The 22,182-nt window shown below is 44.8% G+C and overlaps 1 protein-coding gene across 1 annotated transcript; it reads right to left on the bottom strand.

Annotated features, from left to right (window-relative positions):
- Positions 1–294: 294 nt before the first annotated feature.
- On the bottom strand, positions 295–20,895 carry EPHB4 (EPH receptor B4). Its single transcript, XM_044673445.1, has 17 exons — positions 20,326–20,895; positions 17,211–17,281; positions 14,829–15,119; positions 14,034–14,430; positions 12,209–12,364; positions 11,390–11,722; positions 10,889–11,013; positions 10,389–10,554; positions 9,888–9,990; positions 9,620–9,684; positions 9,157–9,270; positions 8,700–8,947; positions 5,823–6,038; positions 5,016–5,165; positions 4,186–4,379; positions 3,806–3,961; positions 295–1,436 (listed from the first exon to the last, which is right to left on the bottom strand). The coding sequence occupies exons 1-17, from the start codon at positions 20,375–20,377 to the stop codon at positions 1,307–1,309; spliced, it is 2,967 nt and encodes a 988-aa protein (XP_044529380.1). The 5' UTR covers positions 20,378–20,895; the 3' UTR covers positions 295–1,306.
- Between the last annotated feature and the right edge of the window lie 1,287 nt (positions 20,896–22,182).

Here is a 22,182-nt window from a genome sequence, read left to right as displayed (position 1 = left end):
GCCCAGGGCTCTTGGCAGCAAAGGCTGGAGCCTTTAGGAGCAGCTGCCAATGACTCATCCACACAAACCCAAATACCCGGGGGCTGGAAACCCAAGAGTTCTATTCCCCTAGTAGATCTTCAATCCCCAAACCAACACAAATGAAGCTCTTGTTCTTTCTTCTCTGGCCCAATAACTTTAAGGACCCATGTCTAGCCCCTGATTCCTCCCTGCTCCTCCACCTTTTAACTCTTATTCATTTTAGGTAGATCCTAATCCTCTTGGAGACCTTGTGCTTTCAAGTCAATCCCAGAGTCCATTTCCTTAGTTTTCTTTTATTTATACAAAAAAAAAATAACCCTCAACATCTTTATAATTTAAGAACCCCCCCAAGGAACTTCTGTCAGCCAGGATCCTTCCCTTCAATCCTTCCCCATGGTCTGCTTCTGGTCATCCCTTTTTAAGGCAGGACCAGAGTGGTGGGATGTCCCATCTTGGGAGGATGGGCTGTGACAAAAGTACTCTTCAAGAGATCAAGCAGGTACACTGTTATCTCCTATCCCAGTCTAGGCACAGAAAGAGGAACAATGAGGGGAACGGTTCCTCTGAGACATTAGGTCGTGACAATAATTGGGAAGAAACAGAAAGATGAACCAAAAAAACCACAAAACCTTCAATATGAAGGCAGCAGATGTGGGGTAGGGGAATTTACAGGGTAAAAATGAAGTGGGGTGATGATATCACTTCTAGGAGGATAACAAAACAGCCAGGGAAATGATGTCATATGAAACACCAACATGTTCACAGTTGATTCCCTGCCTCCTGTGATATCACTCCACTTCTTATGTCATGAGACTGTCCCTCAGTCCTCTCTTTGGTCTGTGAGGAGTATGGCCCCTGGGGGGAAGGGGAGAGAAGCACCTGGGGAGTCCTGTTCAAGAATGAGAAGGACCCTGAGAGGGAGCTATGCTCACCCCTCTCTCCCAACCACAGGCTGGAAAGCAAGAGCTGGGAGATTGGAGGGAAAGGTTCCTTACTTTTGTTACCTTTTCCTCAAGTGATAACCAGTTCTGAGGAAAAGAGTAGGAGATCCTGGGAAAAAGGGATATGTGCTCCATGAACTCTCCTTAAATATTCTCATGTGACTGAATCCCCAAATCTGGTTTCTCCAAACTTCCATCCCCCATGGGTTCAAAGTGCAATCCAACAAGGTTAAGGAATATGGTGGGACCTTAACTCTGCAAGGGTTTAAGGTTAGGGAGCCTGGGCTCCTGGGATTGTTCCAGGGATGTGGGCTCCTAGAGAGGAGCAGCAGAAGAAACAGGGATCAGTACTGGGGAGCTGGTCCTCCTGCCACTCCTGGGGTTGCAGGCTTGGCCTGTGATCTCATATGTTGGACACTTGACAGTATTTTCTTCTGGTGTCCAGCCAGAGTGACGCCAATCCGGAGTAGATCTCTATGGAAAGGAATAGAGTGGTGGTCATTACCAACATTCTCTTTCAGAAATCCTCAGTCTAGCTCTTAGGGTTGAAAGGGTCTTCAAAGTTTATCTGACTTTTACCTATAAAGGGATCCCCTCTACACAGTTATAACATATGGCCCTTTGGCTTCTGTCTGAAGACCTCTGTCTAGTCTACCCACTCTCTTCTGAGGCAGTCCTTCTCACACAGAGGCAGTTCTAATTATTAGGAAGTTTGCATTGAGTTGAAATCTATTTTTCTAACTTTCAATCACTGCTCCTCGTTCCATCCTCTGGGGCCAAACAAAACAAGTCTAAATCCTTTTTCATGTGAGAGACCTTCAAATACAAGAGGATACTATCAGGTCTCCCTTATTTTTATCCAAACTAAACACCCACAGTTCCTTCTACATTTCCTGATATGCTACCATCTTGATACCCCACACTAACCTGATTGTTCTTTTCTAGAACTTTCTAATTTGTCAGCCCTTCCTAAAAAGTCCTAGTTTCTTATTATACCAATACTTTTTCGTGGGGCTGGAAGCATCTAAGCAAATTGGCCCAGGAGAAAGAGAGTAAGAAAAGGAAACATGCATTTATTAAATGCCCACTATATACCACGCACTATGTTTAGTGCTTTACAAATATATGTCATTTTATCCTCACAAGCTGGGGAGGCAGGTGCTTGCTATTATTATTCCAATTTTATTGTTAAAGAAACTGAAGCAGACGGAAGTTAAGTGGCTTGCCCACAGTTAGTATCTGAGATTGGATTTGAACTCAGGTCTTCCTGACCCCATGGTTGGGAGGATGGGGTTAAAGATATATGCAATCTCTAAGGTGGTCCCTAGAAAGTGGAATAAGTAGAGGCACTGTATAAGCAAGCACACTTATTATTCAGTGAAACCTCCTCATTTTACAAATGAGGAAACTGAGGCCCACAGAGATGAAGTGACTTGTCAAAGAGGTAGTAAGTGTAAACTGGGATTTTCACCTGGAGTCTTCTGATGCCAAATCTGACTCTTTTCATTATACTCTTCTCATGGTCAAAGGGAAGAGGAAAGATATATATAAAGTAGTAGCAGAAAAAGAGGATAACAGGGAGGAGCAGATGGGAAAAAATTGAGGGAAGAAGAGAACAGATGGAAAAAGAGAATCAACTGCACTTACCATAGTCCCTGGCACAAAGTGGCACTTAAATATTTATTGACTAATTGACTGACAAAGGTAAAACCAAAGACCAACAGATTTGCCTGACTCCACATGGAACGGAGATAGAACACAGAAGGGATAGAAAATGAAAGGACCAGAGAAGAGAGAAGGGATCTGGAGAGAAAAGGGTGGAGTAGAGTTAGGGGAAAGAAAGTGAAGACAGTTTCCTGTACCATCTTTTTCAGTATTGGTGTGATCTTACCCTCTCTTACAATTTGTTTCCTCATTGGTAAAATGAAGGAAGTTGGACTAAACTTCTATGAGTTAAACAGAAGAGACACTGTGGAGAATAAACGGGGAAGAGAAAAAGATGGGGAACAAAGTGGAGGGGAGCTGAGGCACACACTGGTCACTTGTGGCATGATAGGACTTCAGAGGCTATCTTCTACAAACTTTCTCCAAAACAGAAATCCCCTTTACAGTTCTGATAAATAATGATAGTTATGGAGTTCCAGGAACAGAAAACTCACTACCTCCCTCTACCATGGATAGCCCCAATTATTAGGAAGTTCTTCCAAGGCTGCCCCTCCCGGAAACTTCCATCATTTCATTCTAATCCTGCCTGCTGGGACCAGGCAGAACAAGTTGAACTAGATCCTCTTTTACATGACAGCCTTCAAATACTTGGAGGCTGCTATCATAGCACCTCTTTCACCACAAGTCTATTCTTCTTCAGACCAGATAACCCTAATATTCTTTGGGTGCCCTGAGCTTGAATCCCCTTGCCATCCTGGTCATACTCTTCCGGAGATGGGAAAATAGGGTAAGAAACAGGAGAAAAAAGGAAATATAGAGGGGAAAAGAAGAGAAGAAGGAAGAGGGAGGCAGGAAAAAAGAGAATGTCTGTTCAGGGAAGAAATTAAAATGAAACAAACAGCTCAAGGTAGAAAGAAGGCATGGTTATTTCCTCCATGATTCATAAATGTTCAATTTTTGAGCTTTTGGAATTCCTACTCTTCTTTTTTTTCTAATCATTGGGTAGCTGGAACTACCAATGCTATTGTCAGGATGCTAGTAAAATAATTCTCTCTACTAAAAAAGGTCAATCCCAAAGGTCTCTAGCCACCTTCTCTGACACTCTTCTGGTTCTCCAAAGCCTTCATTCCCCTATGCCTCCCATAGTTGTTGCTTCCATAGACAGGCCCAAAACTCACTCTGCAGAGATCTGACTGACCAGCTCAAAGGAGCCAAACCCAGCAGCTGCAAAGCTCTCTTCATATCGGCCCATCTTGATTGCCCGAAGCCACTCGCCCACTGAACCAAAGGCTGAGAAATGAGGCAACCGTTGGTCCAGGAGAGGATGTGAAGCCCTATGGGACAAGGGAGAAAAGTGGAGAGCTTAGCATTATTAGCACTAGAATAAGGACAGGGAAGGGGGATAATATGATAAACCATTGCCAAATGGATATTTCTGCTTCTCAGGAAGCAGATGGAATGGTTCCATGCAACATCAGCAAAGCATCTTTCTGGAAGGAGACTTCAGAGGTCATGCAAAATATTAGATTATAGAACCACAGAAGGCCAGAGTTCTTACCCTCCATTCTCCCGGGCCACAATTTTGAGGCTAGCAGGATTACGGATCAGCTTGTCAAGGGCACTGACCACCTGGGGGAATCGGGGTCTTGCATTTCGGTCCTTCTGCCAGCAGTCCAGCATAAGCTGGTGCAAGGAGGTGGGACAGTCTGAAGGTGGGGGTAGCCGGTAGTCTTGTTCAATGGCATTGATGACCTGACAGGTAAGAGGGGAAAATTAATCAGGAAGTAGTGGGGTCTAGGAAGCAGTGGATATTTTGAATGAAGATTTGTTACAGGAGATTCAGGGATGGTCACTAGATTGGCCATGTATAACCAATGTATATATATATGGAATGAGCATAGATGTAGAGAAAAACCCATTTAAATGCCTTTGAATTGTGGTCCACATATAAATCCTTTCTTATCCTGCTCTCCAACCTCTACTTCTCTAAAGGAAAGAGCATTTGGAGCCATACAATTCAATCCCTGGATTTGAATCCTTGATCTGTTACTTACTATTTGTATGAACTTAGGTAAATAATTTAATTTCTCTGGAGTTCATCTGTAAAATGAGAGGGTTGGACTACTAAGGTCCCTTTCAGCTTTAAATCCTCTGAAGGTCCAATCCTATCCCCAAACCCAAAGATATCTTCCTGCCAACCCCACTTCTTTTTAGTGGAGAGAACCCTGGGAAATTCCCTTCTCTCCCACCTTTATAATAGAGGTTTGCTGGCTGTAGGAGGGAGGGGAAAAACCACATAGAAAATCTTCAGAATAAATCTGTATAACTTTTTCTAGGGCAAGGTAAGGCCCTATATTTAGTAGGAACATCTTGAGGGAAGGTACTCACATCCTGGTTGCTCATATCCCAATATGGACGTTCCCCAAATGACATGACTTCCCACATCACAATCCCATAACTCCAAGCATCACTAGCTGATGTGAATTTCCGGAAGGCAATGGCTTCAGGGGCTGTCCAACGAATGGGGATCTTGCCACCCTGAATAAAAGAATGAGAAGGGAAGTGTGAGAGATGGAACAGCCCCTTTTTTTCATTTCTCCCTTTTCTATCTTTGACAAACCTACCCCAACCCCAGCTCTTACTACCTAACCTTGACTTGCCTTCCACATCCCAGATATTCAATTTCAGTATAAGATCACTTCTAAAAGAGGCAATGAAGAAGAGTTAGGGGGTAAAAACAGTGAATTTAGAGCCTGGAAGCTTTGGCTAAAATCCTGGCTCTGGCATATGTCCATATGACACTTCTTTGAGCCTCATTTTTCTTAACTGTAAAATGGGACTCGTAATGCTCACACTACTTACCTTACAGGGTTGTTGTGAGAAAAAAGTGTTTTTGTAAACTTTTAAAATACTATAAAATGTGAGTTGTACCTGCCAGCATGGTTACCTGATCCCAATTCCAACTCTAATCTCCAATCCCATACACATACATAAAGCTAGCCTACATTCCTTTATTAAGAGAACTAAGGGATCTGTTTTCCATCTTCCCAGGTCTCTCTCAGCTCCTAGTTCTTCCCCTGAACCTAAATATCAAATCCCTCAGGCCCTGGCTCCATTTCTTTTTCCTGGTCCTCATTCTTTCTCCTTCCTTGCCTCGTGCCCAGGAATCCCACCTCCCTTGACTCTTGGACCTACCAGGGAGCTGGTGTAGGTGGGGTCAGAGGAATTCTCCTCCAGGAAGCGAGAGAGACCGAAATCAGAAACCTTGCAGACCAAGTTGCTGTTGACCAGAATGTTTCGGGCAGCTAGATCTCGATGCACATAGCTCATCTCTGCTAAGTACCGCATGCCCGAGGCTATGCCTCGAAGCATGCCCACCAGCTGGATGGCTGTGAACTGTCCATCATTAAGCTTCAGAGTGGGAACCGGAATACAGAGAAGGGGAGAAAAAAGACAAGGGAGCAGTGGATTAGAGGAGATAGGAGGACCTGTCCAACATCCCCACTCTTGAATTATTCTCATTTCTTTATCTTATAAATCTACATTCCTCCCAACCTCCTTTAGGAATCTTTTCCCAGTTGATTCTAGGTTTATCCTTCTTTTATTCTTGATTCCTTCTGCAACTTACTCTTTCAACCTATTCTTAGTTGCTTGGTTCCAGACTTGTACAATTTTACCAAGGTGAGAACAGAGAAGTGCCCTAGATTTGAAGTCAAAGGATTTGTGTTTGAATCCCTGCCCTGATGCTTACTAACATTGGGCAGGTCACTATTAATCTCTTTGAGTCCCAGTTCCAACATCCAAGAAGGGGTTGGACCGGATGATCTCGTTCCAGAGCCTGTAAGTGTGTATATCCTGTCTCTTTAGATTAGATTATCAAAGACAATGTTTTCTATTTATTTTCTATCCCTTAGTATATGTTCTGCATCCAATAGATACTCAAGAAATGTTTCTGCTAACTACTCTGTTCAAGGCTCTTCTTTATATACAGGCTATCAATGTAGTTTTGTTTTTTTTTTTAAACCCTTAACTTCTGTGTATTGACTTATAGGTGGAAGAGTGGTAAGGGTAGGCAATGGGGGTCAAGTGACTTGCCCAGGGTCACACAGCTGGGAAGTGTCTGAGGCCAGATTTGAACCTAGGACCTCCCATCTCTAGGCCTGGCTCTCAATCCACTGAGCTACCCAGCTGCCCCCTGTAGTTTTCACCTCAATAAATTTTATTAATAATTTTAGTAAGCTATTAAAGCTGAAGACTGTGCTAAGACTTTGGGGAAGCCCTACATACTATGATAGATCCACCAAATTTTTCCCTCTATACTGATGGATTTGTATTGATACATCCATACTATGGCTCAGGCTATTTTGCAACAAAAATCAAGGTTGGTCTATCTAGGCCTTGCCACTAACACTCTATTATTGAGCTCTATTTTTTTGGAATCTCCCTTCTCGAGTCCTTTCCATTCATCTATTTCTATTTTTTTTTCTAAAACCTTTACCTTCCACCTTAGAATAATACTATGTATTGGCTCTAAGGCAAAAGAGCAGGAAGGACAAGGCAATGGGGGTTAAGTGACTTGCCCAGGGTCACACAGCTAGGAAGTGTCTGAGGCCAGATTTGAACCTAGGACCTCCTGCCTCTAGGCCTGGTTCTCAATCCACTGAGTCACCCAACTGCCCCTCTATTTCTCTATTTTTAATCAATACCAAATAGCTTTCACTATGCTGCTTTATAATTTTATTTGAGGTCTGGAAGTCTTATACCACCTTCATCTATACTTTTCCAAATGAATTTTGTTATTATCATACAAAGTATTTTCTTGGAAATTTCATTAGTATAGCATTAAAAGTATAAAAAAAATGTTAAAGCATTTAGTTTGTGACCAGGAAATAGGCCAAACAAGGGACCCAAATCCTGACCTTGATCTTGGCATCAAAGTCTTACACTTCTAAACTTAGGAGTTTGCCTAACAACATATCTTCTATCATTCTACTGGGAGGCAGAGCAGGGGCATGATAGTCCTCTGCAACTAGAGGAGGGGCTGTGGGGTAAGAATTCACCAAGTCCCTTTCAAATATGGTCATATCTGCAAAGCACTTAGCACAGTGCCTAGCACATAACAGGAACTTAATAAATTCTTATTCCCCCTTCTTATCTGTGAAGTACATAAAAGGTACTGATAGCTGTCTATAAAGAGAAACAAAACTGACGGAGTGATAGGATGAGCTCTGGGATAAACACATACAACAAGCTTTCCTCCATCTTTGCTAAAAGAATAAGGAATGACAGAGGCAATTGTGGCTCAATGGAGATAAGAGTGTTGGACCTGGAGTTCAAATCTGGCCTGAGATAACTCTTAGCTGTGTGATCTTTGGCAAATCACTTAACTTCTGATTGCCTGACAAAAAAGGATCCACTGGGGGCAGCTATGTGGCTCAGGACAATGTAGGAGGTCCCATGTGACTCTGAGCAAGTCACTTAATCCCAGTTGCCTTAGCATTGATTCTAAGTCAGAAAGTAAAAGCTGTTTTGGGGGGGTTTTGTGGGTGTATTTTTTTTAGGATCTACTGGATCCACTGAAGGCAAACCATTCCAATATCCTTGCTAAGAAAACCTCATTGATAGCTTATGGTCCACAGCATCATGAAGAACTGGGCACAACTGAATAACAACAATCCAGCAAGACCTCATATGATTACGAAAAGAATAAGGAAAGGGTCAGGAATTTATAACAGGAAAAAACAAACAGAAAGGTTAGACTTTTCCCTACTCCTTACTACCTATGTAACCTTGACCATGTCTTTTCCCTCCTCTTGGCCTCAGTTTTTCCATCTGTAAAATTAGAGTTGATTTAGAGGATCTCTAAGGTCCCCGACAAGCTGTAGTTCAAGAATTTTAAATCTGAGAGGAATGAGGTGGGAGAGATGTGGGAAATCAAAAATGGAAGAAAGGAAGCCAGGAATCTTACTTTTACATCTCATAGTACAAAGAGATACCCTATTCTGGTTTGAGAGAAAAGCAAACAGGAAATCAGGAGCCAAGAGGCTATGAGGGCAAGGAAGCAGGACTTACCCGAAGGAAGGAATCCAGTGCCCCATTCTCCATGAATTCGGTTAGGATCATGACAGGTACACTATTGGTGACTACGCCCTCTAGTCGGATGATATTGGGGTGTTCAAATTGGCCCATAATGGAGGCCTCACTCAAGAACTCTCTTCTCTGCCTCTCTGTATAACCACCTTTAAGGGTCTTGATAGCCACATAGCTCTCCTTCTTTCCTGGGGTTTTCAGGCGTCCCCGACACACCTCTCCAAATTCTCCTGAACAAAAGGAAGCTAGATGTCTCCATCCCACCACCACCCAGGGTCTCACTTTCCTTGACTTTGCCTAGTTCCAGTTCCTGAATTCAATTTCAAAGGCCCAAATGTTCAGCTCTAAAGCCCCCACAACACAGCAAAACCTCCATTATATTCCCATTTCATGCACAAGCACCCAAGGACCCTGCACCCCAAACTTTTGTCTTTCTTACCTGCTCCAATCACTTCCTCAATCTTGACATAGGATACATCAATCTCCTTTGCAAATTCTCTCACAGCCTCATTGGGGTCTTCATAAGTAAAGGGGTCAATGTAGACTTTTGTGCCTGGGGGGCAGTATGGGGAGCCATCAGTAAGGGATACCCTTCCTCAATTAATGGGCCTCTTCTCACATCCTATTTCCCTCAAGTACTCTGGTCACAGGATCATAGAATTATAGGCTTTAAAGTTGGAAGAAACCAGTTGGTCCAACCCCTATTGAAAAGGTCACCCAGAAAATATAATTGATTTGCCTAGAGATGCAAAAGTTGAATCTGACTCTAAATCCTTTTCACTATTACCCAGTGCCTCCAGAACTCCAATATCCTCTCTATCATATCCCCAGCCCTCTCCCCACCAGTCTCCTTCCCAAGCTAGGGCCCAGAACTCAGGTATCTAGCTATACCATGCACACACCATGCCCGATGAGATACTGTCCATGTTTGTCAGAATATTCAGCATCCCTCCCGCTGCTCTGTTTCCTGTAGTCAATGGAGAGAGGCAGAGGGATTAAGACTCAGTTTTCTCTCTCTCATTTCCCCATGGAGAGATTAAGAGAGTAAATTGGGGGAGCAAAAGAACTCCTTCTCTTTCCCACTCACCAGGAATGCCATCTGACTTGCCCTGGACCCTGAGGACAAGTGATTGTCTCAGAGCATGGAGAATGGGGACTACTAGTTCTCACCTGAGGCAGAGGACTGCGATGACAATGACCACTAGAATCAGAATAACCCCAACGGCTGCTGTGCCTGAGATCAGTGCCAGCTGTTCCCTCCAGGTCTCATTTTCTATTTTCAGAGAGAATAAGTTTGGGGAGTCAGAAAGAGGATAGGCAGGATTCTTGGGAAAGCAATATAAAGGAATATTTGGCTTATTGATTTCTCTCTTCCTTCCTCTTCCCCACCAAGAGTGAATTAGAAGAGGAGGATGGTTATAAGTTTAGCCACTGGTGTATCTCCCCCTTCAGCATTCTTCATACAGTATGACTGTGAAGATATGAAATAGAGAAAGCAAGAAATATGAGATGGAAAATGAAGATAGAAATGGTTTGAAAGGAAAGATAGCTATCAGGGGAGGTGGTAATGTAAATAGTCAGGGACAGACCACTGTAGAGATAATAATGATAAATGATAAAATGATAAAAATTCTTCCCTTTCTGTTTTTGACCCCAGAGTAACTCTCTCACCATCCAGTTTGGTCTGGCTGTCATGTTCACGGCCAAAGGGCCCATAGCCAGCCTCAGAGCGTGCCCGAACTTGGACAAGGTAACTTGTCCCCCTTTTCAGTCCTTGTAGCTCCGCTTGATTTTCTGATGTTTTCAGGAAGCGTACTCCACTTGGTCCTTCCACACCCTGTCCTCAGTGAAGGGCAGAAAGAGTAGCTGTGAGTTAAGATTTCACATTTTCTATTTAACCCCCCACTTCAGTTTCCATACTCTCCCTACTAACTCTCATCCTCTCCACCAAAGGCACCCCCCTAAGTATTTTTCATTGTTTACATTGAATTGAAAGGTCTTATGTGTGTGTCTCAAGAAGGGTGGGAAGATCATGTCTTCTGTGCTGAACATCCCTTCCTTACTCCACAAAGGACACTTAGCCAATAATGACTGACTGTTTAAGACTCAGGGATTCCACCCTTGGGCCCTTGGCTCCACCTCAAGGACTACCGTTTCTGAGTAATTCTCACCTTCTCATGATACTTGACCTCATAATCCAGCACAGCCCCATTGGATGGATGGGGGATGGACCAAGTCAGGCTTAAGCTGCTGGGAGATGCTCCTGTCACCTGGATGTCTGACACTGGAGGTGGTACTGGAGAGAGACAGGTCAGGCAAGTTGGGGCCCTTCCTCACTTCAAACTTGCCTCTAATCTACAGAGTTCTTTCCTTGCCTTTCCCAATCTCTCCAGACTTCCTATTGTTTCTATAACCTCTTTTCTCAGCTCTGCCTAGTGTTATGATCTCTCTTTTGTGTCCTCCAGTCCCAGATCAATTTTGAGTATCCTTGTTTTCCTTTCTTCCCTTAAAGCCCCAACCCAACTAGACTTTTCTGGTCCCATCATCTTAGCTGATTTGTCCCTGTTCATCAATCTTCTGTTCCCAGTTTCCCCACATTCCTCCTGGGCCCTTTATGCCTCATTTTATTTCTTATTATCCCTATCCTCTAGTCCCCAACTTTCCAATCTTACCCTCACGATCTGTGGTAACATTGACTGCTTCCACTGGAACTGGTCCAAGGGCCACAGAGGATACCCCATTGATGGCCATGACCTCAAAGGCATAGGTAAGGTCAGGACGGAGCCCTTGAACCCCGACCCAGGGCTCAGCCAGGTTTTCAGGACCTGGATCAAAGGTCATATCTTTTCCACATGATACACAGGAACCCCGTGGATGGCATTCCCGGCAACGAAGGGCATAAGTCAGATCTCCTCGGCCTCCCGATTCAAGTGGTGCACTCCACTCCAAACGAAGAGATGAGCCATTGAGATGAGCCACTACACTTCGGGGGGCTGAGGGTGGGGCTGAGGGGGATAGGGAAGACAGACACAGAGAAATCATGACAGAGGCAAAGACAAAGGATAACAGTCAAAAGGACAAAGAGACAACTCACAGAGAGACATAGAGGAACACAGAAAAGCACACACATATCAAAAAAGAAACCAAAATAATAATAATCCCACCAGAAGGAGACAGAGAGAGGGAGAAAAAGGCAGAGACAAAAAGAATTGGTTTGCTTTCTTATGAAACACAAAACCTTTAATAGTAGGTGCTTAATAAGTACTGGTTGAATTTAACTCAATGGAACCATAGGTGTTGTATATTCCTCAGTTTTTTATGGCTGAGGCACAGGATGCCTGGAGCCTGAAAGAAGTGGAGGTTAGGGGAGGAATTTCATGGCTTAAGGACAGCTAGAAGAGATCTGTTAGAGATCACCTTGCTCAACCCATCCCCAGTTTTAAAGTGAAAGCCAAGGCCTCCCCTCAGATTTCTGGGCCCTGGTTACTTACTGGTACAAGGAGCTCCCAGGGGGTCTGTGGGGGCACGAAAGTAGCCAATGCGGCACTGGCAAATGGTCGAACCAAAGGAATTGGACTGGCTATTAGCTGGGCATAACTGGCACGACCCCTCTCCTGCAAGAGGCTTGAAGGTTCCTTGCATACAGGCTGTGGAAGAGAAGTGGCTAATCACCAAAACATTTTCCACTCCCCAATACAGTTCATCATTCTAAAGTTTCATGAATACCAACCAACAGTGGAGAAGAAAGAAGGGAAGTCAGAAAGAAAAGAAAATGGGGCTTTTTCTATCAAGAGAAAACATACCGGGGAATAAGTCAGGCCGATGAGGCTTTTGTCCCTTGACCCCAACCCTGGTCAAGTTCTGAAGAAATTCTTTGGGCTTAAGTTAGAATTCTCAGAGGCAGGGGAAAGAATGTGGTTGAAGCTTAAGAAAGAGGCAAAGTCAGAAGGGAAGAGATCAGAGAAAGATTAGAGATGTCTTGGAGTCAAGAAGTTCAAATCTAGACTCAGACACCTACTAGCTGTGTGACCCTGGGCATTTACTCTGTCTGGTTCTTCATCTAGAAAATGAGGATAATAATAGCAAATTCTCTGAGGATTATTGTAAGGATCAAATGAGAGAATATGTATAAGGTGCTTAGTAAATCTTAACATATTATATAAATGTTGTATTATTATTATTATTATTATTATTATTATTATTATTATAATAAGAGATTGTGGTTGATTGATCAACCACAAAGGAGTTGTGGAAATTCCAAAAGGGGAATTCACCATATTCCATTTACTAATATTGAGGCAATAGTAAGAGAATAGAACTCATGAAATATTTTTTTTAAAAAGGCCAGAGGGGGCAACTGCGTAGCTCAGCAGATTGAGAGCCCAGGACTAGAGATGGGAGGTCCTAGCTTCAAATCTGGCCTCAGACACTTCCCAGCTGTTTGACCCTAGGCAAGTCACTTAACCCCCATTGCCTAGCCCTTACTGCTCTTATGCTTTGGAACCAATACACAGTATTGATTCCAAGATGGAAGGTAAGGGTTTAAAAAAATAAAATTAAAATAAAAATAAGAAAGGCTAGAAAACTTAGAAGAGGAGAGATGACCATTAGATATAGAAACAGAAGAGCCATAGGAACGAAGAGGGATGAATTCTGGGGGTCCTAGAACATCCTCAGAAACCACAAGTTCTTACCCATTCATTTTATAGATGGAAAGTAACTTTCATTTTGTGAAAGTTATGAAAGTAATATTCATTTTATGGATGGAAAGTAGCTTTACCAGGATCCTATAGCTAATAAATAGCACAGCCAAGACTCAAAACTCAGGTCCAATGCTTTTTTTTTTTTTAAACCCTTACCTTCTTTCTCAGAATCAATACCATAGATTGGTTCCTAGGCAGAAGAACTATAAGGGCAAAGCTAAGTGATTTGCCTAGAGTCACACAGCTAGGAAATATCTGAAGCCACATTTGAACCCAGGACCTCCCATCTTTAGACTTGGCTTTCAATTCACTGAGCCACCAAACTGTCCCTCTTGGTATCAATTCTAAGACAAAAGAGTGGCAAGGGTTAAGCAATCAGAGTTAAGCAACTTGCCCAGGGTCACATAGCTAGGAAGTGTATAAGGTCACATTTGAAACCAGGTCCTCCTGACTCCAGACCTGACACCCTATCCATTATGCTACCTAGCTGCCCGATGTAGTGTTTTTTGTTGTTGTTGTTTTTTTTTATACAACACCATATTGCCTGACTATGGATAAAAGAGAGCCAGGGGGCAGGAGTTTGGGGTGGGCAATATATAGGAGCAACCCTTACCTCGGCATTTGGTGTTATCTTCCACCGCTTCATGGCCTGCAGCACAGGTACAGCCAGTGACTGGTTGATCTGCCCACTGGCCATCCTCTCGGCAGTAGAGGCTAGGACCAGGGCCAGAGGCTGGGACAGCATCTGCCACACAGCTCCCAGCTACAGGTACCACTAGTTCATGAGGCACAGTCTCAGGGAAATGAGTCAGATTGACAGTCAGCTTGGAACATTTCTTATAGAAGAGGTGGAGAGATAACAGGGCCATGCAGGCACCTTGGTCTTGAAAGGCCAGGTAGAAACCAGCCTTGGTGAGGGGGCCTAGTCTCAGGGTCTTCACATTCACCTTCCCAGTTGTCTCACTCCCTTGACGCTTCCGACTCAGATGCTCTGCTGCAACTGTGTCCACCTGTCCAGATTGGTGAGGGAGTCAGTGTTTATAGTTTGTCACTGCTTTCCAGGACACATGAATACTTTTGCCAATGCCCCAGTTCTTCTCTGAGTTCTCCCTAGTACTCCCTTCTTCTTCTGGAGTCCATGTCCTGGCCTTTCCACTGTCTTTCTCCCATATCCTCTCCAGCTCTAGCTTTTTCATGAGACCCTTCACTTGGTCTCTCCCATTCAAGTCTTTGTTTTCCCTAAGACCAAGGCACCCTGCTTCCCTAGTCCCCTCATTTTCCCCTCAAAAACACTCTATTTAGGAATCAGAGATCTGTTAATTTCATATTGTCCCCTCCCTCTCACCCATTCCCTACCTGCCAACTCTCTCCCCAACCTTTACGTATCCAATGCTCCAGGTCCAAATACCTTAATATAGGGATTCTCCATCCAAGAGGGTGAGAGGGCAGTAGCAGTATCAGCATCACTCTCATAGTAGAAAACAGTGAAAGTCTCCTTGCAAGCACGTCCAGCCCGGGGCAGGAATAGACATTCCATCATGGTGAACCGTAAGGTGGCATAGACAGTTTTTGCCCCTCTCCGGGGCACCCAACCCGTTCGAAGCCAGTGGGGCTGCCCAGGAGGCCGCTGAACATCACATATTTCATATGTCCGAACACTGTGCTGTTCTTCTTCATCCAATCCACTCAACTCTTCCCACTGTTTAGAGAAGAGGTGCTATGAGTAGAAGCAGAGGGAATGAGGGAAAGGGAAGAGAAATGAGGCAAAAAGGAAGAATTGGGGCCTCTCCTCAGCCCAGATCAAAGGTTCAGGTATAAGAGGTTAGTGGGTTAAGGCTCAACTGTTGCAATTTCAGGGCAGGTTGGGTTAGTCTTTAAGGAGGGAGAGAGGAAGACTGAAGACAGAAAAGTGAAAGTTGGAAGAGAAGAGATATCTAAGGATCTGATGGCCAATGGAATTGGACAGAAACAAATGGTGGAAAAGCTTAGGAGAGGAGGATTGAAGGGGAAGGATGTATACTTCCTTAACTCTATGTTTTTCCCTCTTCCTCCCTTAACTCCCCAGCTCCAAAGACCCCTTCTTCCAAGCACCTGTCAAGTCAAGAAGTGTGAGTTAAATGTCTTCTATGTGCCAAGCACTATGAAAAGTTTTGGGGATATAAAGAAAGGCAAAAAATGGTCTCTGATTTCAAGGAGCTCTTAGTTTAATGGGGCAGACAACATGAAAACAGCTATGTACAAATGAGACATTTTCAGAATAAATCAGATACGGTATAAGAATAAAGACAAGGGAGAATCCCAAAAGGCTTCCTAAAAAAGGTAGGATTTTAGCTGACACTTGAAAAAAGCTGGGAAGCTAAGAAACTAAGGAGAAGAGGCATTCCAGTGATAGGGACAGCCAGTGAAAAATCCTGAGTCTTGGAGTGGCTTGTGTAAGGAACATCAATATATAAGGTATAAGAAGACTAGAAAGATAGAAAGGGGACAGGTTATGAAGGGCTTTAAAAGCTAAACAGAAGATTTAATATTTGATCCTAAAAGGCATGGGGAGTCATTGGAATTGACTGAATAGATCATGATTAGACCCTTACTTTAGGCATCTAGGTGGCATGGTGGAAAGACCAGGTCTGGAATCAGAAAGATCTGAGTTCAAATATGGCTTAAATACTTACTAGAAGTGACCTTGGGCAAGTCACTTAACCTCTTGGTTTGCCTTGGTTTCCTCAACTGTTTCGTTCAATCATTTCCAATTTTTTGTGACCCCATTTGACATGAGTGGTTTGCCATTTTCTTCTCCAGTTCATTTTACAGACGAGGAACTGGAGCAACCAGAGTGAAGTGACTTGTTTAGGGTCAGGTAGCTAGTAAGTAAAGCCAGATTTTAACTCAGGTCTTCCTGATTCCAGGCCCAGTGCTCTATCAGGAGATAGAGTACTACCTACCTACTAGTTCCTCAACTGCAAAATGTGTATAATAATAGCACCTACCTCCTAGGGTTATTGTGATGATCAAATAAGAAAATTGTAAAGTACTTAGCACAGTGATTGGCACATAGTAGGTACATGATGAATGTTCCTCTTTCTTTTCTTTCCCTTTTCTCTTTCTTTTTCTTTCTTTCTTTCCTTCCTTCCTTCCATTTGACGGTAAGCAGAGGATAGACTAGAGTAGGGAAAGACATGAGCCAGAGAAATCAACCAAAAGCCTATTGAAATAGCTTAGGTGTAAGGTGATGAGGACCTGCACCATAGTGGCAGCTACATGAGAGGAGAGACAGGGATGTATTCAAGAAATGTTGAGAAGACAGAATCAACAAGACACAGGAATAGATTGGAAATGCCAGGGGTGGGGTAGAAGAAAGTGATGAGTTAAGGATGACATCTCATCTCTGAGGTTGGGAGTCTCAGTGACTAGTTTGAGTTTAGTTTGGGACATGTTGAGTTTAGAGGTATCTGTTTGTTTAGTCATTTTTCAGTCATGTCCAACTCTTTGCAACCCTATTTGGGTTTTCTTGGCAAAGATAAGAGAGTGGTTTGCCATTCTGCAGGTATCTACAGAACATCCAATTTGAGAAGTCTTATAGGCAATTGGAGGTGCAAAATTGTATGTCACGACAGAGGATAGGGCTGGACAGATCTGAGAAATCAATCATCTGCACAGAGAAGGTAAATGCACTCATAGGAGCTGATGAGATCACCAAACAAAGGAGCAAAGAGGGAAAAAAAGAAAAGGACACCTACGATTAGGGTTGCCTTTTCCCATCTCTTTCCATGTCTCTGACCCTGGCTCTTACCTGTCCATCCACCTGAGGATAAGTAACCCACTTCAGATCTGCCGTAACCAGCTTTGTGTTCAGAAGGGTCTCTAGGAAAGATAAAGAGGCAAAATCAAGGTCAAGGTATTTGGGGGGACAGGAAAGATGGGCCCACTTATCTCTGATCTGGGTGAGTAAGGATTCTGAGAGAAGAAAACTCACAATTCTGATCTCATGGGTTTATATTAGACAAAGGAAATGAAGCTCCAGAGGTGGGGATGGGAGTTAATCCTGTGTTTTTTTCCCTCAGCCTCTGGTCTTCTTTTCTCTCTGTAGTTGCCAGCTCCACCCCTAACAGCTGGCAAATGCTTAGTTCACCACCTGAGGGATCCCCATGATCCTGGCCTTTTTCCCTATATTGGTGGCTCATGGAGAAGAGCCTTTGGGTTAGGGCATTCAACAAGGGCCATCAAGCACCCTTCACCCAGTCTCACCAGAAAACTGTAATCTCTTAGAGATCAGACAAGATCTGTTATTAAAAAAAGAAAATCTTTCAACATATTGCCAGTGCCTAGCACAAGATGCTTGACAAATGTTTGTTGAATTTATTTAAACTGAATTGGGTCATTGACCCATATCCCTTGTAGGGCAAAGGGCTGGTGAAAAGGGAACATTCCCCTCCCTCTTCTCTCAGGATCCAAGTTCCACCTTTGCAACCTTTCTTTCCTCAGCTCCCTCCCAAGACATAGACATTCCATCCTTCAAATACTAGTTCTTCCCTTTCAGTTCCTGCTCCCTCACTGGGGCCTACACCCCGCTCCCTCACAAAAAAGACCCTCTCCCCATCAGGATCAACTCTCATTTTCCAAGTAGGGCCTAGATGCTTGGGTTTCACGCCCTGGCCCCCCCTATTGGGGCCTCACATCTGGATCTGGTTATGAGAAGGAAAAGGGGAGGAGATGAGGAAAGCCCCCCCTCTACACATACACACATACACACATACACACACACACACACACACACACACACACACACACACACACACACACCTGGCTTTGCTTCGGCAGCCAAGAGGGGAGGTGGAGGCGGGGCTGGCGGAAGGGGGAGATTAAGAAAAACTGCAGAGCCCTAGGCTGGGGAGGGAAGCAAAGGTAGGGGAGGGGAATCCCCTTTGAATTGCTTGGCTAGTAGAGGCAAAATGCCTATCAAGGCCCTGAGAAGAGAACAGAGGGTGCAGAGGATAGCTAGGCAAGCCAACCGAGTCCAGGAAAGGGGACAGGGCCTGAAGGAGAGACAGAAAAGGTGAATGAGGTAGCCTCTTCCCTTTCACCTAACTCTCTTCTACCAAGGGAAGAGATTTCTCTCTCTGCTTCTGAGTCACTTGGGAGCCCCGCCAGCCTAAGGCTAGGCCGCCTAGCAACCCCTCCAGGGGTGGTTGGAATATTAGAGAATGCTGGGGACAGGTTCTGGGAAGTGGATTGGAGGAAGGTAGAGGTCTCCTCCCTCCATTGTTCCCCTCTGAAAGTTCTTCCTGTCTCTAATTTATACACCATCTCGGTCAGTAATTTTCTCTATCTCTTTCTATGTATCTCATCTCTAACAGAATCTCTTTTGGTGCCTCGCCCTCTTTAGGATCTGTCATTTGTGTTTTCCTTTTCACAGTTCTTTCTCTCCCATCCTCAGTCTCGATTCCCCAATTTCACTCCTCTCTCTCAATCCACAATTCTAATCCCCTCATATTGTGTATCTTTTTCGTCTCCCAATCCCATCTAATGACTACATTCCTTTTTCCTTGTTTCTTTCTTCTAGTTTCTCAGTCTCTTTTTTCTTCTTCTCATTTTCCCTTTCCCTCCTTTTCTCTTTCTCTTAATCTTTCCTCTCTATTTTCCCCACAAGTCTTTTCCCCTTCCATCTTTATTCTCCAACCTTTTTTAACCCAAACAGTTTATCTTCCCTTCTCACACACTTTTTGGCCTCCACTTTCCTTTGATCCATGGCCCAGTGCTCTGTGTTGCTCAGCCCTAAGAGAAATCAGGATTTTCCAAATACCTTTGATTCTTCCCCTTCACCCCCTCCATGGCTCACTCCCTAGAGACCCCTTTTGATTCTAGGCAGTGAAAAGGGGGTGGGGGAGTTCATTGAAAGAGATCAAGGCAGTAGGAAAGGGATTTACAGGGCTCTTGCCTCCCCCTCCAAAAGAATGGAGGGTGAGAGAGAGCCTGAAAGACAAACATATTTGGAGAAAAAGAGAGAAATGCTTACAGGATAGCCAGGAGTAGTGCCTAGGTGGTAGGGTTAGATAGAAAGAGTTCTTTGAATTTGGGGTGGGGAGTAGAGTAGGGTCTATAGTAGATTTGGGGGTGCCAGAGACTGTTTGGTGAGTACTCTTTGGTGACATGGAATATAAGAAAGATATTAGTGTAGGGGGAGAATTCCAGTCAAATCCCTTCATTTAAGAACTAACCTGTTAACAGAAATCTTAAGGGGTGTGAATATGAATAGAGTAGAAGTTTGGGATGCTTTGAGGCCTAGGTATAGAAGGAGAGTGGATGGAAGGAGCTTGAAGTTTGGGGACCTAGGTACTTGGGGAGCAGATCTTATGGTTTGGGGGGGTTTTGCTCCTGGGATGAAGGAAAGTTATTGAAGGCATTATTTAGACAGTGGTAGTAGTGGTGGTAAGGTGTTATCAATTGGCAAATGTCTCATTTGAGGAGGGTTAGGCATTTGGAAGCAAGGACTATATTAGTTTTAATGTATATAGAGCAAACAGAGATGGAAGGGAAAAGTTTGGGGGAGAGTTTAAACTATTAGGGAGAAGATAGTGGGGGGAGAGCAATAAAGGAGGTTGGGAGGAAATTTTGAAGCCAGGGAAAAGAGTATGAGGAGTTGAGGTGGGGAAACGTCCCAGGACAAGGGATTTAGCTCCCTCTTCTTTGCAAACAAAAGAAAAATCCACTTCCCTGCTGAGCAGCCTACCTCCCCTTTCCCTTCCCAACCCAACCCCCCATCCACAGCCTCCTTTCCAGATCCTTTCTCCAGGCCGGGAGGCAGAAAGTTTCGAGGAGGGGTGAGGAAAGAATCGACCCCTCAACTTCTGCGCCAAACTTAAGGCCTCTGGGAATTGGAAAGGGAAAGTTCCCCCAAACTCACCCACCTTCTAGCGCAGAAGCCAGGGACACCCAGCAGAGCAGCGCTCGAAACTCCATGGCGCCACCTGGTTCCCAATTAGATCCGAGTTTGGGGGGCGCGAGCCCCCCCAGGTCTGAAACTCTCTGATTAGGAGCACAATGCTTGCCCCCTCCCTCACCCCTTTCTTTGCTCGCAGGCCTTTCAGTACCCCACCATGTAGAAGGGAGCGCAAGGAACAAGAAGACGCCCCAGCACAGAGTTCCAAAAGTGTTTTTGCTTCTCCTCCCGAAGTGTGGGGATAGCCTTCTCTCTGAGTCCAGAAAATGCGGAGACCGTAGGACTCTCTTAAGTTGGGGCACAGTCAGAGCGGTAGGGCTGGAGTTGGGGGATCCCTCTGGATTCTCGGGATCCCGCCCTGGCTGGGGGCGGGGTGCTGAGTCCGGGTCTGGGGCCTCCCTTTGCAGAGTCGGGGTGCAGCTAGATCTCCCTACTCCTCTCCAAACACTTTGCTCCCACTGGGCCCCCAGAGTCCGCTCGGGCCAGCGAGGGAGGGAGAAAGAGAGGGAGGGAAGCAAGCAGTAAGATGGGGCCTGAACCGGGGCAGGGGCTGGGACTGGTACTGGGGTCCGGGCCAGCGCCAGGGTTGGGGAGGGAGGGAGGGAGAGAGGAGGGACTGACGACCTAGGGAGGAGCAGACTGGCTGGGCAGGGCCCCCAGGGAGGGAAGGGGCAGGGCTGCCCGGATTGGAGCCCGCTGATTACTGAATAATTCATGAGGAAAGTAGAGTTGGGAACTAAAGGGTAGGGGGAGATGGAGGAGGAGTCTGGAAGTTGGGAGAAAGTTTGGAGAAGAGGAAGGAGGGAAGGAGGGAATGAGGGAGGGAAAGGAGGAAGCAAGGAAAGGGGGCCAGTGTGTCGAGAAAGAGGCAAAAACACTGAGACTCCTGGTAGTGGCAAAGCAATCCGGAGGGGAGGCATTTGGAGAGTCTAGGAAGACAGGAAAACAAAGGGTTACACAGAGATGCAAACATATCAAACTTTATACAAGCATTCCCAGAAAGTCATGCAATGCAGAAAATATGCACAGAAATTTGCCATTGCCGTCTAGCCACATTTTCTTATATTTGGATATAGTCTAGTGGTCTCAGGTGTTCATCCATTCTGTCATATCTGGAGGTTTGTTGGGCTGCTTGGGGACAAAGGAATGGGTAGAAGAGATCTCTCCTACATCTACTGCATGGAATCGAAAGACAATTCTGAGAGAGGTTGTTCAACATTTATTTATTCATTCGATAAACATTTATTTGGTGTTTACTATGCTAAAGAATCAGGCTTCAGGAATTGAAACAAAAGAGTTCGGGAAGTTGGGAATTGAAAAGTGAAAGGCAGGAGGTGCCTCTCCCACTTCCCTCACCACACACCCCTCCTACCCCATGCCCAGTAATGAGGCAGGCACAGACAAAAGGGAACTGAGTAGGATACCTAGTAAAGGAATCTCCCATCTCTAAGCCCCTGCTTCTCCATCATACTCTCCCTAACTGTAGGAAATTCCCCCCTTTCCCAAGCACTGACCCTTGAGGGGGTGTCACTATAGCTACTTCCTCTGTCTTTCCTGAAGCTATTTCCTGTCTGGCTCCTGGGGGCCCTTGGGACCTCCTTGGGAGGGGCCCTTCCTCTCACTACCCCACCCCTGTAATCTGCTCTGCTCAAAAAAAGAGGAGGAGCCAGAAGGACCCCTTTTCTACCCACCCTTCTACCCCTCATTTCAGCTATTCCTTTTCCTACTTCTGAGCTGGGGTCAGGAGAAAAGAGGAATAAGCCAAGGAGAACCCAGAGCACACACACTTGGGGTGGGGAAGGCTAGAGGAGTGACTGAAAGAATT

Source organism: Gracilinanus agilis, chromosome 4 (genome assembly GCF_016433145.1).
Source record: "Gracilinanus agilis isolate LMUSP501 chromosome 4, AgileGrace, whole genome shotgun sequence".
In the NCBI taxonomy this organism is placed as follows: domain Eukaryota; kingdom Metazoa; phylum Chordata; class Mammalia; order Didelphimorphia; family Didelphidae; genus Gracilinanus; species Gracilinanus agilis.
The sequence above is the reverse complement of the archived record's forward strand: the minus strand, read 5'-3'. Positions and strand labels throughout refer to the sequence as shown.